Source organism: Hyperolius riggenbachi, chromosome 1 (genome assembly GCF_040937935.1).
Source record: "Hyperolius riggenbachi isolate aHypRig1 chromosome 1, aHypRig1.pri, whole genome shotgun sequence".
Classification (NCBI taxonomy): Eukaryota; Metazoa; Chordata; class Amphibia; order Anura; family Hyperoliidae; genus Hyperolius; species Hyperolius riggenbachi.
In genome coordinates, this window is record NC_090646.1 from 643,090,090 (window position 1) to 643,107,499 (window position 17,410).

The 17,410-nt window shown below is 46.4% G+C and overlaps 1 protein-coding gene across 7 annotated transcripts in view; it reads right to left on the reverse strand.

Moving 5' to 3' along the window:
* Positions 1 to 1,822: 1,822 nt before the first annotated feature.
* Positions 1,823 to 17,410, reverse strand: part of DCC (DCC netrin 1 receptor) — a 1,000,213-nt gene continuing 984,625 nt past the window's right edge. For all 7 annotated transcript variants that reach the window (XM_068251343.1, XM_068251342.1, XM_068251341.1 and 4 more), the window contains 2 exons: positions 6,331 to 6,473; positions 1,823 to 2,401 (listed from right to left, as the gene is read on the reverse strand). In XM_068251343.1, coding sequence (XP_068107444.1) covers positions 2,312 to 2,401; positions 6,331 to 6,473 — 233 coding nt within the window. In that variant the 3' untranslated portion in view covers positions 1,823 to 2,311. The remainder of the gene's footprint in view (positions 2,402 to 6,330; positions 6,474 to 17,410) is intronic.

Sequence of the window (17,410 nt, forward strand, 5' to 3'; positions counted from 1 at the left end):
ATTTCTGATTGGTTTCTCCCGGGCTACTACATCTTGCAGCGCCTCATTAAATAATTCCTTGTGGTGCCTTTATTGTGCTGTTTGGATCAATCTAGGTCTTGTTTAGACCTTTTTTTTCAGAAGAGGCTAGTTCCAGGGCTGACAACGTTATCTCATGGATTTTATTTCATAGTGGGTTGGAGACAAGGAACAAGCATGCAAGTTGGGAGTGGAATTGTTCCAAGTCGGTCGCTCGCTAAATGTCAAACCTACTCTATAGGCGAGCAGTGGTAGGCAGCACCCAACCATGTGCTTTTGGTCGTTGTCCCTCTGTCTCCAGGAACAGCAAATGGAATTCCGAAGACGAGAGACCCAGCACAGTCTTCAAATGCATTCAAGCTCTTTATTTCAAGGCATCAAAGATACAAACAGGGCAAGTCAATGCAATGTTTCGATGAGGAGCCTCCTGTCTTTATCAAGTCAACAAGCCCTCTGAGTTAATACAATTACGGTCAGCCTTAAATAGAGGTGGCCACCACTATTTAAGGCTGATCGTAATTGTATTAACTCAGAAGGCTTGTTGGCTTGATAAAGAGAGGAGGCTCCTCATTGAAACACCGCATTGACTTGCCCTGTTTGTATCTTTGATGCCTTGAAATAAAGAGCTTGAATACATTTGAAGACAGTGCTGGGTCTCTTCTCTTGGGAAAACCTACTCTATAGAATCAGCAAAAGAGCAACTTGTAAATAGTCGCTTTCATCATAGGTCTAATCATGCCCCCCTCCCCCGCCCAGCAAACCTTTGATGGGACCCTCCAATGTTCATACTTCTTCCTTTCCTGCCCCTAGTGACCCTCACAGCCAGGGGCCTCTTCTTCCATCAGTCATAAAACTACTATGGCTACCCATTGCAAGTGCAGCCACAAAAATACCAGATGCATGCTGGGAGCTTAAGCATGGTGATCTCTCCATTGGTGTCCCAGAGAGATATACAGAGCTGGTCAGTGGCCACACCCACCAACAGTATTTTTTCAAGTGTAATTTTAAACAGAACAGCAGTTTTGCTATTTAGGCATGTCTATATCCCTTGCATTATTTAGCCTGACTCTGTTCTGTGGTCTGAGGATGAATCTGGTCTGTGGTCTGAGGATGACTCTGGCCTGAGGTCTGAGAATAACTCTGCTCTGTGGTCTGAGGAGGACTCTGGTGTGTGGTCTGAGGAGGACTCTGATCTATGGTTTCAGCATGGCTGGTTTATGGTCTCAGAATGACTCTGGTGTATGGTCTCAGGAGGACTCTGGTCTATGGTCTGAGGATCTCACTGGTGTGTGGTCTGAGAATGACTCTTGTCCGTTATCTGAGGATGAGTCTGGTCTGTGGTTTGAGGATGGTCTAAAAAAAGTCACACTCGTTTTGGTCCAGCTCGCCACATAACCTAACCTCATAACAACGTGTCTACATCCTGTTTAGTTGCATGAACAATAATTCTCTGTAACCTGTGACCAGACCTGTTGCTGTTTCAAGTCCTTTACCTGAAGTAACTGCAGTGCCTATGTATGAACAGCTACGGCCTGCCTGCCTCTCCTGACCACTCACGGCTCTTACAAGAGACTAGAGTCAAACTCAGATTAAAGTAATAATACAGAATTACAAAAATAAATAAATAAATAAATTACGACACACAGCTTGACTCTTACAAGATCACAGTCAGCCTCAAGATCTAGCCATATTAACAAAATAAGAGTAAAAAGCCTCAGAGGGTGACGCTTACAGGGCCGACGTCAGCCTCAGACTATAGAACATTTAACTAATAAAACCGCAGGACTATATTTATGAGGCAATCTAAATTCATATCCCTGTGTAATATCGGCATCCATCCCTGCCAAAGCGATAACCATTTCTTCTTCAGTGAGGAAAGTGGTGTCAATAGGGTATCGCAGTGTTCCGGAATTTTTTTGAAAATGTTGCTTTTCGCCCAAAACCTTCCAGGGGGCTTGGAGAGCAAACAAACGATGATTTCGATGAAAGAGTGTTGAAGCTGATGAGTCATCCCTGGATGTGATGAGGATTTGCGGAGAGGAAATAAATCCATGGATATTTTCAGAGTCCTGTGGGTCTGATGCTTTTCGCTGGCGAGATTTAATACAACGGTATGCTGCAGTTTTTGTTTTTGTTTTTCCTTTGTTTCTGTTCCTTTTTTCTGTCTCTGGGTCTCCCATTAACCCCTCAGCTGCCGGTAAGAGGGAGCTTTTAAAGTACATTGCTCTGCAATGCTTTCCAGGCCCCCCCAGGTGGCAGCAGAAAAGAGTTAATTTCCGAGCTAAGAGAAAAGTTAGAAGGCGGAGCCTGTGATAGCGTTCAGCTGCTTCATCAAACCTTCTAAGCTGGCCATTTGTTCACTTAAATCGTCCTGTTCGTATACCTGAAAACAAAAAACACAATTAAAGAGGAACTCCAGCCTAAACAAACATACTGTCATTAAGTTACATTAGTTATGTTAATTAAAATAGATAGGTAATATAATTTCTTACTCACACTGTTTTAAAAGAACAGGCAAATGTTTGATTTCATGATGGCAGCCATCTTTTTGGTTGAAAGGAGGTGACAGGGAGCATGAGACACAGTTCCAACTGTCCTGTGTCCTGAGCACCTCTCCCAGTTGCTAGGCAACGTGAATAACAACATAGGAAATCCCATCATGCTCTGCACAGCATCAGGGAAAAAAAGCCTGGGCTTTTTTTCTTTGATGGGTGGAGCTTAGCTAAAAATGCAGCTAAAAATGATGCTTTGGTAAGAAAAAAAAAAGTTCTGATGCTGTGAAACTGTTAAAGAAACACCAAGCCTTTTCAGTTCTGCTGAGTAGATTTTTAGTCCAGAGCTTCACTTTAAAGTGTACCTTAAGTGTCCCAAAAAAATTGAGTTTTACTCACCTGGGGCTTACCTCAGCCCCCTGCAGCTGATCGGTGCCCACGACGAGTCGCTCTGATGCTCCGGGTCCCGCTGGCGGCCACTTCCGGTTTCGCCGTCAGGACCCGTCAGGCTGGGGAACGCGGCTGATACTACACGTTCCCAGCCAAAATAGCACCCCTATGCGGCCATATGTCCGCATAGGCACCCGTATGCGGACATATGGCCGCATAGGGGTGCTATTTTTTTGGGACACTTAAGGTACACTTTAACCACTTGCCGACCAGGGGATGTTACACTGATCGGTGCTGCGTGGGCTCTACAGCCCGCAGCACCGATTAGCAGTGCAGCAGGGCGATCAGACTACCCCCCTTTTTTCCCCACTAGGGGGATGTCCTGCTGGGGGGGTCTGATCGCCGCCGGCTGCAGTTGCTTAGCGGGGGGGGGCTCTTCAAAGCCCCCCTCCGCAGCGCTTTCAGCCCTCTCGCCAGCTCCCACCCTCTCCCTTCCCCTGTGTGCTGCGCAGGACGGATTTCCGTCCTGCGCATTGAAGGATAGGCTTCAGCCTATCATATGCCGGCGATCCCCGGCCAATCAGAGGCCGGGGATCGCCGATCTGCCTTACGGCGCTGCTGCGCAGCAGCGCCGTATGATGTAAACAGCGGGGATTTCTTCCCCGCCTGTTTACATTTTGCCGGCGAGCCGCCATCGGCGGCTCTCCGGCTGTTCACGGAGACACCCTCCGTGAACTGACATGGAAAGGCCGCTCGATCGAGCGGCCGTTTCCATGGTAACCCGCAGACGACCAGTTTACGCCAATCGGCGTTAGCTGGTCGTCAAGAGGTTAAGGCCTTGTTGACATTAGGAATTGCCAGCGCAATCGCAAGCAGTGAGCCCTTTTGTTTGCTCTTTTGAAAGCGATTTTCCCAGCGCTTTCTGAGCGTTTAGCGATTTTTAAAAGCCCTTTTCTAAGCGCTTTTGTTAGGCGATTAGGGTTTTTTCAGGAAGTGAACTCTTTGACCTGAAACTAAATAACTTGAATGTACTCTGTGAGGAAAAGCGCTCACAAAATCGCTTTACAAGGCACTTTTTCAAGTGCTTAGCAATTTCCTTATACCTTGCATTGAAGCGCAAACGCTTAGGAAATGGTGCAGGAGTCGTGTTTGCGATTGAAAGGAAAGCTCATCGCTCATGTGAGAACCGTCAGTTAGGAAATCATTACACGAGCGCTTTTAAAAATCGCCAGTGCTTAAAAAGAAATGAAAGCGCTCATAGGGCTTGATTCACAAAACAGTGACAACAGAGTTATCACGCCTAAAAGCTTTGCACATGCAAACGTGCGTGCGAGCCATTTTGCGTGCGTGTTGCGCGTGCAAAGTTTTAGCACTCACAGCGTTACGCCGTATGCACGATAAGTCCGCTTTGCATATGAAAGCTACGGCACTTCACATGCTAACCTGTTAGAGAGTATGCTTAGCACGCTCGTGCTAAGCTGGTTTGCACGCGATGTAATGCACGCAAAACTTTACGTGCACAAACTATTGACTTCACGCAAAGTCATTAGTTTGCGTGCGTAAAGCTTTAAGAGCATGATATCACGTGCAGAGCAGCTTTGCATGGGCGTGCTAAGCGTTAGCACTCTTTTGTGAATCAAGCCCCTAGTGCAGGTATGTCAAACCGGTCCTACGAGGGCCGAGATCCTCACACATTTTTGACACACCTCAAATGAATTGATGGTTCTGAATCAGGAACGGTGTGGTCCATAAGGTAGAACACATTCCTCTCTTTCTCAGTCCATCCTAAACACTGGCATGGATCTGGCCCTCCAGGCCTGGAGTTCCACACCTGTGACGTAGTGTGAGCAAGCCCTAACAGCCGAATGCAAAAACTGATGAAGCAAACCAATATGAATTTTTTGGTGATTATGGGATTTTTTTATACCGGCCACATTTCACACAATCAGGCTAATGGCACCTGCTTTTAATTTTAGTTTGCAAACTTATCAGAAGTGTCCATCCACATGTACATGTGGATTTGTTGCTGTTAGTTTGGGTCAGAAAAGGATTAAGATTACATGAGACCCTAGACAAAACAGTTGTTTTTGCCCACCGTTGATAGTCAGTTGTTGTTTGTTTTAGTAAGATTTGGTGGGGGTAGCATCCACCAGGCTCCCAGGACTTTCCCCAGGCCCTAGTCAACTGCCTAGGGTTGCCTTGTGGAAGATCCGACTCTAGTTTGGGTGCTGATCTGGACTGTTGGGTAGGCCTCTTATTTGTATGATGGCTGTCGACTTGGCAAAGTAATTGTAACATTTTTGTTTGTCAGTTTGGCTATCTCACCTCCCTGATCCTAACCTCACCCTCTAGTATAGCTATACAATATCAAAAGAGTCACGTGGGCACTGGGCACCAGGTAAAATGCAACATCCGCTGTGCTTTCATTCTCCTGCATTGGACATAACACAACAGTACAATGTGCAATGTATACTTCACCTGTTGTTGGGTACACTACTCCACACAGGATTCATTCGGTCAACAATTGTCTTGCATGGAAGGATGCATCATCACTAAACTCCCCTCGGTACAGATTCCCCAAGTGCCCAACCCTGACCCGCCTAATTCTCATCACTTCACTTCCTGATGTGTAACATTCCCCTCCAAAAATGATACCTATTCCAAAATAGTCCCTTTTCCTGATGCAGAACGTTGACCTTCTCACTTACTGTAAAATGCTACCTAGCCCTGACATCCTCACTTAAAGGAACACCCAACCCTATCTATTCTCCTTCCTTGCCCTATCCTCTTAACCCTCTGTGCGATCACTTTCCCCCTCCACAACACCTTTCCCACTACACTCAACCCCCATTAAAGGGAAGCTTAAAGTGTACCTGAGACGAACTAAGTCTCAGGTTTTATACTTACCTGTGGTTTCTTCCATCCCCTTGAGGCTGCTTGGTCCCTCGCCGTCTCCCCGGGCCGCTCCTGTCCCACATTGGATGGCCCAGTAGTCTAGGCGAGTTGCGCTTTGTCGTGCAAGCGCAGCCTGGCCACGCGAGCTCCCTCGTTGCACTCCCGTAACCAGGAGTGTTCTGCGCCTGCGCAGTGTGCGACTTTAATAAACCACTTCATAAGTATGTGACTTTAATAAGCCTTGGATATTTAATAAGCCTTGGATGTGGACTCCATTTAATAAGCCTTGGATGTGGACTCCATTTCTCTACCTATCTACTTCTATTCCAGTGTTACTGATCTGCGTGTAGAACAACCTCCTGACAATATTCAATATACACGTATCTTGGTGCAAAGCAGATCATTACAATAATAGTTAATAATAATAGAACTATGTGATCTATAATGAGAGGGATGAAGTTATACAGCAGAAATTACTAAGGGGACGATCAGAGAGAGAAGGAACTGTGCACAGCGTTCGGGATTCTCGACTTACACTAGCTGGGTCATCCGAGTGTTTGTTGCTTTCCTCTGTTACCTCTGGGGCTGTTGGGACTGAAACGGGGAGGAGCGGAGATCTCGCCTTTCCTGCCAGTCCCAGTGACGCCGTCTTCACTTGTGGCTTGGGTAGGGTGGCCCCTAAAGAAAAGCAAAAACATGCTCTGTATTACACATGTACATGGTTACTAAACTGAAGCATAACTCTACTCACCCACATACCAATAGATCAAAACCCACATAAACCTAAAACAGAACAAGACAACTTCTTATACACATTAGGATGATAAGGACAGTTAAAGAGAAACTCCGACCAAGAATTGAACTTTATCCCAATCAGTAGCTGATACTCCCTTTTACATGAGAAATCTATTCCTTTTCACAAACAGACCATCAGGGTAAAAATGTCACCATGTAATAAATGTCAGAATGTAAATCAGGAATTTAAAATATTTTACAATGGACAAACACTGACTAAATCATTTATACATAATTATTGTAAAAATGAAGCACTTTTTTTTTATTACATTATTTTCACTGGAGTTCCCCTTTAAAAGACACCTGAACTGGGGTGAAAAAAGTATTACTTAACTGTGGCCACTTGTAGTCTTTGAGGTGACTCAGTGTCATCCGAGTCTCCACCATTGTGCCGGAGTCAATCCAATTAAATTCCATGACCCAGTTGGGTCACACACTTTGGTGCATGAGCTGTCCTAGCAGTGTGTTAAGACTTGTAACTGCACATGGGCAGAAGGCTCGTCAAGGATGTGCGTTGCTGGGACAGGGCATGTAGCGTGTGACCCAGCTGGGTTGTGGACTTTAATTGGGTCACGGCAACACAACAGGGGTAATCAGGAGGACATCAAGGAACCTCAGAGGTGGCTGGAAGAAGACCAGGTAAATAAAAATCAACGCCGCCCCCTCGCGGTTCAGGTGTGCTTAAAAGAGACAAAGTGGTGCTTGTCACATGAACTAAATGTACTTGTTACCGCAATACAACTTGCTTTCTGTCTGCCGTGGATTTAGCTGCTGGGTAGGCTAATCTTGTGTAGCCACGGGGCAGACAAAGCAGGAAGAGCAACAGATGTCTGACAACATTTCCCAGCGTCACTGCACCACGGGGGGGGAGGGTTTAATGTTTATTACCATTAAGACATTTTACCTTCTGTTTCAATAGATTAACCACACTATTATACATTCTAAGAACAACTTTTTTATCTGAGAAAAAGTGCTTGAAAGTGTTTGAAAAGGTTATTAGTCAAGAAGTAGGCAGAAACAGCACCTGGTCTCCCAGAGTGCACTGGGGGGGGAGACTTCATGACATCATAGCCTGGTTTCAGCATCAGGGCAAACATCACTGGGAGGGTGAGGTTACACAGCAATATACAGCAATATATAGCTATAGGAAGGGTTTCTGATGTTGAAACCATAAGAGGATATCCTGAATGAGGGGCGTGACTACAGGGCAGCAGCCCCCTGGGGGGGGGGAGGGGCAGAGTTGTGTGGGACCCCTACTAGCCTTCCCTTCCTCCGATAAAGGGGCCCATCCTTCAGATCAGGTGTTTTTGAGGGTACACTTGTTATGGGTGTGAATATTATGATGGCCACACTTGTTGTATGAATGAAGGGCCCCCAGGTTGTGAAGGTCACCAAGGGTAGGCAAGGCAAAGGGTGTGAACATTTGGGATGCCCTCAAAGTTTTGCTGGGGGGTGCCTATGATTTGTAGTTACCCCCCTGTCCTGAATAGAATTTAGTTCACTCCTCTATAGGTCGTTGCGGTGCCTCTTTAAAACCGTATTTTTAAACATAACCAGCTACTCAAAACCCGCTTTCATTTGTTCCCTAATGATATAAATAATAACACATAAGTCGATGACACCATCACTGGAAATTCAGTTCATTAATTGCGTCTAAATATCACACATTAAAGAGATGAAAATATGATCATTTACCATTTTTCGATGGCAGCCCTCTCTCTAATTATGTTTTTACCCTTTAATTATCAAGCAGAAAATTGTCCTTAATCACTTTCCGGTCCATCATACTCAGATACGCGGCCGGGTCAACGGTTTTAGAGGCGTTAAATGAATTTTAAGTCCGACGTACAGAGGAGCAAAAGGCTCGGCGCTTTAAATAGCAACAATATTTAATTGTCTCGTTTTTAAAGGTTTGCGAAGATGCTGATTTCTTGCGGAGCTCTTGTGAGATTCAATGTGGAAGATAGGCCGGTTATTAAGTCTCCTCTCCTGGCAGAGTGAAATGTCATCATGTAAAAAGAGCGAGGCTGCAAGTAAAGGGAATTAATTCAACTTGTGTTGCCGAACGTGCGCCAAGAACGCTTGCTTGTCATCCCAACTAATTACTAGCAGCGTGGTGGTGAGCAGCGGGAGGCGGGACGGGGAATAAATACATAATGAGATTGTGTTGCTGTTTGATCCAAAGACTGTAGGTTGCCAATATATAACATCCAATTCTTAAGGAAAACAAGGGCCTGCCAGCTTTTAAGTAAACAAACAAAGGCATCAGCAGGAAGTTTTCTAGATATAGCAGAGGCGGGAGCCATGTGGACTGAGATAACTACTGCCAGTCAGGATTTTCAGGACATTAGGACGAGGCTTCCCATGACGGTATAGTATATAATATTGATTGCTGAGCAGTGGCGTAGCAACAATAGAGGAGGCAGAGGCTATGATTGTGCTGGGGCCCCTATACCCGTGTATTCATTCTCCATCAGGTCCCTTTGTGAGGCTGAAGGTGGTGAGTTCACCATTTGACAGCTGCTTTCCTGCACTGGTTAGACACTTGCTGTCACTCAGCATAGGCGTTCGAAAGGGAGTTGCATCTGGAGGCAGCCATGCAGACATGACATGTCACAGTCTTTCGCCATCGGTTAACACCACCATGTCAAATGATGACACATGGTGTTACAAACACTTCCATGCATGAAACTGCAGCCAGTCGGCATTTGTGGTCGGCAGTCGGAAGTCTGAATCGCTCGATTAGCACACAGTTTAGATGTTAGTGGAAAAGGTGTCTTGGTACAATGATGGTAATGATCATCCCACTATGTGCTTTGACTAGATCTAACTAATCTAAATGTTCTCCTCCCCTGCTTAATCCACCTGTTCCCCTCCCCTGCTTAATCCAACTGTTCTCCTCCCCTGCTTAATCAAACTGTTCTCCTCCCCTGCTTAATCAAACTGTTCTCCTCCCCTGCTTAATCAAACTGTTCACCTTACCTGCTTAATTCAACTGTTCTCCTCCCCTGCTTAATCCTTATATGAAAAAATGCATAGAGAGGAGGAAAATGGTAAGCACTATGAAACAAAGCAGCACATGGCTTATATCTGGATGCAAGAAAGGCTTCTCAGCCAATGTATATCATGCAATCACTACTATAGCACATATACAGCAGGAGCTGAAAACCAATTGTACTATCTCTCCAATTTCTGTAAAAGAGGCATCAGTTCCACAATACCAACACATTATCAGGGACACCAACTTACCTGGAGAATGCCTTAGGGCTCCAAGGGGGAGCAGTGCAGGCAGCACTCCAAGTGCTCTCACCACCTGGGGATGCCATCTGCAACTGCTCCCCAAGAAAAAAATAGACATGAGACCTGCATGTTGCACCCCTGCTAAATGTGTTGCAACGTGGAATTGATGTCTCTTTAAAGCAGAGCCAAACTCTTGCACAGCACACAATGAAAACTCTATATCCTTTATTCCACATATACTTGCTGAAGAAATCCACTGCTTTGTGTTTGTTTAGCTGATAAAAGTGTATAATTCATTTTTATCAGCAGCTGTGAATAGACTGCAGGAAGAGCACACTGCCATGGCTTTCACACCATACAGTAAACACTGAAGCGTAACCCTTTTACTGCTTAAACTTGGGAAGAAATAGTACAGAGATTTTTAGAAACTTGGTGAAAATCATACAACACTTTACAGTATGACTTGGTGGTGGTAAACATATAGATAATTCTCTACTCTATTTGCCTCATTGTCAGCACTATTTAAATGCAATAATACTGTATATACTCACATATAAGCTTAATTTTTTTAGCACAAAATATATGCTGAAAAGTTACCCCCTCGGCTTATATGCGAGTCAGTTGAGCAGAATGGATGGTGGAGCAGGTTTTGTTACTGGCAGAGGAGCGTAAGGATCGTGCACTAGTGATCCTGCTCTTGCCAGCTGGCTCCCTGCTCTGTCTGTACCCCCCTCCCCTCTGCAACATGGTGTGCAGAGTGTGCTGTTCAAGACTCCCTGTGTCCCCTGGCTTGTAGAAAAGAGTGTGCAAGCAAAGTGCCAGCAGTGCAATGATCGAGGATTCTTCCTGTGTGGCAATCGCTGTGTCTGATATCTATGGTGCCATCTAGTGGTGTCTTTAGACACAGCTGTATCATCCTTGGGGCACATCCGGCTATGGGGAGAGGAGGGCTGACTTGCACTGGGGGCACAGCTGGCTACTGTGGAGGAGGCTGTACTAAGGAGGGGGATTATACATGAGTCAATCGCTTTTTCCTGGTTTCTGAGGGAAAAGTGTGTACCTTGGCTTATATGCGGGTCAGCTTATATGCGAGTATATACAGCAATTGGTTTATAAGTCTGACAAAGCTGAATTTAAAATGTATTATCCCCCCCACTCATATACAAATCAGCTGGTTTCGGGGTCATGATGTGCCTGATTTGGGCGCCCCTTAGACCGAAATGTTAATTAAGGCTATAGCGGCACAGCCTGAATTAAGTACATATGTTCTGCAATTCAACTGAATTACACAGCCAAAACAGGAAGTTAGGTAATCAGTAGGGGGCTGTATTTGTTATATTCTCAGAGATTACCTAGTGCAAGGAGAGCCGTCTCTAGGCTTACATGCAGCTGGAACATACCGGTATGTACTCCCCTCTATACCCCTACAGCTTTGCTGACTGCAATGACACACTTATTCCACAGGGGGGAGCAATCCTACAAATCTGTAGGGATGCTAGATTTTCATATGTAAAGTGTGGCGTAACCACTCCCATCTCAGTACCAGCTGAGAGCTGTGCAATGTGGCTTTCAGAGTGAAACAAGCAGAGCTTTAGAGCAGGAAGCTGGAAAAAACACCAGAGTAAACAGAGGTATGTCTGTGTAATGCAGCCTGCTACAATATAGAAAATATGCATGGATGGTTTAATAAGGATTGTCTTTGTCTTACAGAATGCAGAGACTAAATCTGAATTATTTGTCTATTAGTCAGGATTGCTAGCCTTAGTTCATCTTTAAATAAACAGTGCTATCCAAGCTTACCCAGTGCACCTGCATTGCCCTAGGCCTATAGACCTGAGACATTGACAAATATCTCCCTTACAATCCCTGTATGCTCTGCTATAATAATGTCCCCTGTTGTTTCATTAACAAAATGTTCTCAGGGTCTCTCCAGTCTCATCCTGCATGATAAGCAGTTCAGAACAATGTGCAGTATCTCCATATCATCTCCATACATTGCTGCTGTACACTGCTCCTTATTGCTTGGGGGGATGAGGTGATGACTTCTATTAATCTCGGTAATGCTAAGGTGTGACTGCCATCATGTGATTAAAAATGATAAGAGTTAACCGGTGACTGCAGTGTTCCCTATAAGAAAAAGGAGACAGAGGTAGCTATTTCATACTGAATGGCTAACTGACTTAGGAGCATAATTAAAAGTTGCAAAAGTCACTTGAAGATATCATTGAGTGACCAAAGGTTATTGCAGGACATCACTTGGTGACCAGAGGTCATTGGAAGATATCACTGGGTGACCAGAGGTTATTGCAGGACATCACTTGGTGACCAGAGGTCATTGGAAGACCTCACTGAGTGACCAGAGGTCATTGGAAGATATCACTGGGTGACCAGAGGTTATTGCAGGACATCACTTGGTGACCAGAGGTCATTGGAAGACCTCACTGAGTGACCAGAAGTCATTGGAAGATATCACTGGGTGACCAGAGGTTATTGCAAGACATCACTGGGTGACCTAGGTCATTGGAAGACGACATTACTGGGTGACCAGAGGTCATTGGAAGACATCACTGGGTGACCAGAGGTCATTGGAAGATATCACTGGGTGACCAGAGGTCATTGGAAGACATCACTGGGTGACCGGAGGTCATTGGAAGACATCACTGGGTGACCGGAGGTCATTGGAAGACATCACTGGGTAATCAGAGGTCAATGGAAGACATCACTGGGTGACCAGAGGTCATTGGAAGACATCACTGGGTGACCAGAGGTCATTGGAAGACATCACTGGGTGACCAGAGGTCATTGGAAGACATCACTGGGTGACCGAAGGTCATTGGAAGACATCACTGGGTGACCAGAGGTTTTTGCAGGCATCACTTGGTGACCAGAGGTCATTGGAAGATATCACTGGGCGACCAGAGGTTATTGCAGGACATCACTTGGTGACCAGAGGTCATTGGAAGACATTACTGGGTGACAAGAGGTCATTGGAAGACATCACTGGGTGACCAAAGGTTATTGGAAGACATCACTGGGTGACCAGAGGTCATTTGGAAGACATCACTGGGTGACCAGAGGTCATTGGAAGACATCACTGGGTGACCAAAGGTCATTGGAAGACATCACTGGGTGACCAGAGGTCATTGGAAGACATCACTGGGTGATCAGAGGTCATTGGAAGACATCACTGGGTGACCAGAGGTCATTGGAAGACATCACTGGGTGATCAGAGGTCATTGGAAGACATCACTGGGTGACCACAGGTCATTGGAAGACATCACTGGGTGACCAGAGGTCATTGGAAGACATCACTGGTGATCAGAGGTCATTGGAAGACATCACTGGGTGATCAGAGGTCATTGGAAGACATCACTGGGTGATCAGAGGTCATTGGAAGACATCACTGGGTGACCAGAGGTCATTGGAAGACATCACTGGGTGACCAGAGGACATTGGAAGACATCACTGGGTGACCAGAGGTCATTGGGAGACATCATTGGGGGGCTAGATGTTATAAGAAGATATCTCACAACAATCCTCCTATGGATACCCCTAACACTAACCAACATACCTAACAATACTTATTACACTATCCCTAAAACTGATCTGCCTAACACCAACCTTCTAATCCATATGCTAGCCAAACATTCCTGCTGATACACCTAATATTACGGTATTCTGTCACTAAAAACCCTTACTGAAAACCTGCCAATAGCAGAGTAGGACTCACACACCATTGCTGGACCAGAGTGCTAAATATTACACTATCCCTAAAACTGATCTGCCTAACACCAACCTTCTAATCCATATGCTAGCCAAACATTCCTGCTGATACACCTAATATTACGGTATTCTGTCACTAAAAACCCTTACTGAAAACCTGCCAATAGCAGAGTAGGACTCACACACCATTGCTGGACCAGAGTGCTAAATAGAACAATTCCAGATGGGACGGAAACTCAAAGGTAGAATTAAAGAGGAACTCCAGTGAAAATAATGTAATAAAAAAAGTGCTTCATTTTTACAATAATTATGTATAAATGATTTAGTCAGTGTTTGCACATTGTAAAATCTTTCCTTTCCCTGATTTACATTCTGACATTAATCACATGGTGACATTTTTACTGCTGGTAGATGATGGCAGTGGAAGGACTTTTTTGGCTCTTAGAACAGTTGTAACCAGCTATTTCCCACAATGCAATGAGGTTCACAGACAGGAAACTGTCAGCATCATGGTCCTGACATCACACTGTGGGAGGGGTTTCACCACAATATCAGCCATACAGAGCCCCCTGATGATCCATTTGAGAAAAGGAATAGATTTCTCATGGGAAAGGGGCTATTAGCTACGGATTGGGATGAAGTTCAATTCTTGGTTACGGTTTCTCTTTAAGCCTTGTTTATTCAATCGTGTCAACAGTCCATTCACATAATCCAATGACCGTCGCGGGTCCCCAAGGGGTCCCCTTTGTCAAGGTAACAACAGAATGGCCACTCCAACTTCAATAAAAACCCACCTGCTCAGTATTGCTTCCTGAACTCAGTATATCACTCGCAACAGTAACCGATAAATCCTCATCACGTATCCACAATTAACATCACGGTCTATGGCTTTGCCGATAAGCGCTGTTTTTCTGTGGTGCCAAAAAAAATCACTACTTCACCCTTGGGCTCCCATAAAAGGTAAAACCCTGAGCCTTCCTTTCTTGTGCCCACTACTGACGTATTACCTGTACTCCCCCTCCCCATCTGATGGCGACCTCGTAACCGGTGTAGTATCTGCTAAATCCTGCTCAGGATAAATCACCAAGAAATGCCCGTAAAATCCACCTAGGATAATTGCAATTTTTCCTCTTTCATCAGAATGACAGCAGATAACCTTGCGGATTGTCACTGCCATGTCACCATCTCCTCTAGTGTTGTCACTAGAAATTGTCAACAGCGATGATATGCCATGCCTGTTAAATATTGATATGCCAAGTGACTCCAGCACGGCAGAGCAGTTAAGCCCGATAAAGGTGACATTTACCGAGGATTAATCTCATATTTGCTCTGACAAACGATATCAGTCCCCATCAGCATCGGAGCTGAGACCGGCCTGAAGTGACAATCCTGGAGACGGGACCAGCCCAATGCCTGCTTCAATCCGAATCAGGGCCGGGCCGAGGCATAGGCTGGAGAGGCTCCAGCCTCAGGGCGCAGTGTAGGAGGGGGCGCAGAATTCATTCAGCTCTCATTCCTAATTGTGTTTGAAGCAGAAAGAAATCAAAAAAGGGGATACATGGCAGTGACTGCAAGCCAGATAACTAGATATTAAGGTGTTGGGGAGGTTGTGGGCCCTGTGGCACCTCTTAGTCTAATAGCAATCAGTGTTTGATGGCTCGGGTGGCAGGGATGGAGGGGCGCACTTTCGTGTCTCAGCCTTGGGTGCTGGAGGACCTTGTCCCGGCTCTGATCCGAATTATAATTCAGAGACCGGATGGGGTAATTAGCATCTTTTCATCGGCACGCTTCAAGATCTCCTGAACTCTATCACATCCAGATCTGTGGCGTGGAGATTTATAAAGGGTGTGATTTATTTCAAGCACACCTGTCATTACAGAATTAGAACAGCCTAGCAGTTTGACCTGGGTTTATATAAGGTTTCCCAACATGATAAAATTTAAAGCTATAGGCTTGCTGTACACCAGTGGTTCTGGAGGTAAGCCTGGCTTCAGGGGCATAAAGAGATAATTTGCATATTCAGCGGGGTGCATTGTGGGTAACCACAGATGTTCACTTAAAGCTGAATTATTGCAAATGACTTCTTCTTCAAGATGGCAAAACACACTGAGCATTGATTTTTAGTAGGAGGGATTTTTGGTCTCTTTTAGTCCTCTATACTTTCCTAGTGGTTTGGATCACCCCGAGCTGCTTGGTTACTCTGTAGTTCTGGTCCAAGCCCTATCCCATAGATCAGCGGTGGTGAACCTATGGCATGCGTGGCAGAGGCGGCACGCAGAGCCGTCACTGTTGGCACGCGTGCTGCATCCCATCACCACCGCTGACTATCTGGCTAGTGACTGCACGCCTGGAGCCGGGGTTGATGCGGGGCGCAGGGCGCCCCGAACGGAAGCAGTGCCCACACACCTACCCATCTCACAGCAGCCCCTTGAAGTTGCCCACCCACCCACTTATCCCACGGCATCCCCTTGAAGTTACCCAACTACCCATCCCACAGCAGCCCCTTGAAGTTACCCACCCACCCACTTATCCCACAGCAGCCCCTTGAAGTTACCTACCCACCCCACAGCAGCCCCTTGAAGTTACCAACCTCACAGCAGCCCCTTGAAGTTACCTACCCACCCCACAGCAGCCCCTTGAAGTTACCAACCTCACAGCAGCCCCTTGAAGTTACCTACCCACCCCACAGCAGCCCCTTGAAGTTACCAACCTCACAGCAGCCCCTTGAAGTTACCCTCCCACCCACCTCACATTGGCAGCAGCCCCTTGTAGTTACCCTCCAACCCCACAGCAGCCCCTTGAAGTTACCCACCCCACAGCAGCCCCTTGGAGTTACCCACCCACCCCACAGCAGCCCCTTGGAGTTACCATCCCCCCCACCCCACAGCAGAACTTGGAGTTACCCACCCACCCCACAGCAGCCCCTTGGAGTTACCATCCCCCCCACCCCACAGCAGCCCCTTGGAGTTACCCTAGCACAGTAGCCCCTTGGAGATACCCGTCCACCCCACAGCAGTCCATGTAGCCACCCTCCCCACATCAGAGCATGTAAATACAGTAGCCCATGGAGCTCCCCACAGCAGTCACCCACCCCAATCTGTCGCACAATATGCCATTAACTGTCCGGGGGGGAAGGGGGAGGGGGGTGGTGGCACTTTGCGATAGACAAGTCACTTTTGGGCCGCAGTTTGGGCACCCGGTCCCCAAAAGGTTCGCCATCACTGCCATAGAACCATATCAATCCCTGCCATGTACTGAGGAGGACCAAAAGTCTGAAATAGGTTGTCTGCATGTTGAGTTGATGTGGCTCTGTAAGCTTTAAAGAGAACCCGAAGTGGGTTTTAAGAATCCTATTAGCACACAGAGGCTGGCTCTGCATATAATCACCAGCCTCTGTTACTATGCTGTTCCCCCCTCAGGCCCCCCCTACGCTCTGCTGTCCCCCATAAATCAAACCGTTGTGCTAGCGACACGCAGCGTGTCGATAGCAGGCTGTTTACATGGAGACTGTCACTCTCCGCCGCTCCCCAGCCTCCTCTATATCGTCGTTCGTTTTTTATTAAATTTCCTATTTATTTTTTTTTTTCCCCTAACTCCCTCCCTTCACGGCGTCAGCTATGACAGCCGATCGCTCTCCTGTGTCCCAGGGGGACAGCCGTGTCTTACGGCTGTCCCCAATACAGCGTTGCTAATGTACATGCTAATTAGATGGCGGTTTTGCCGTCTAACAATCTCCGAGCGGCGATCGCCGTTAGGAGACTGAAGGCGGAGCTCTGCACGCGCATCGTGCGCATGATCTCCTGAAAAAGCAAGCCCCAGGACTTTACGCCGGTTGGCGTTAGGCGGTCCTGGGGCTG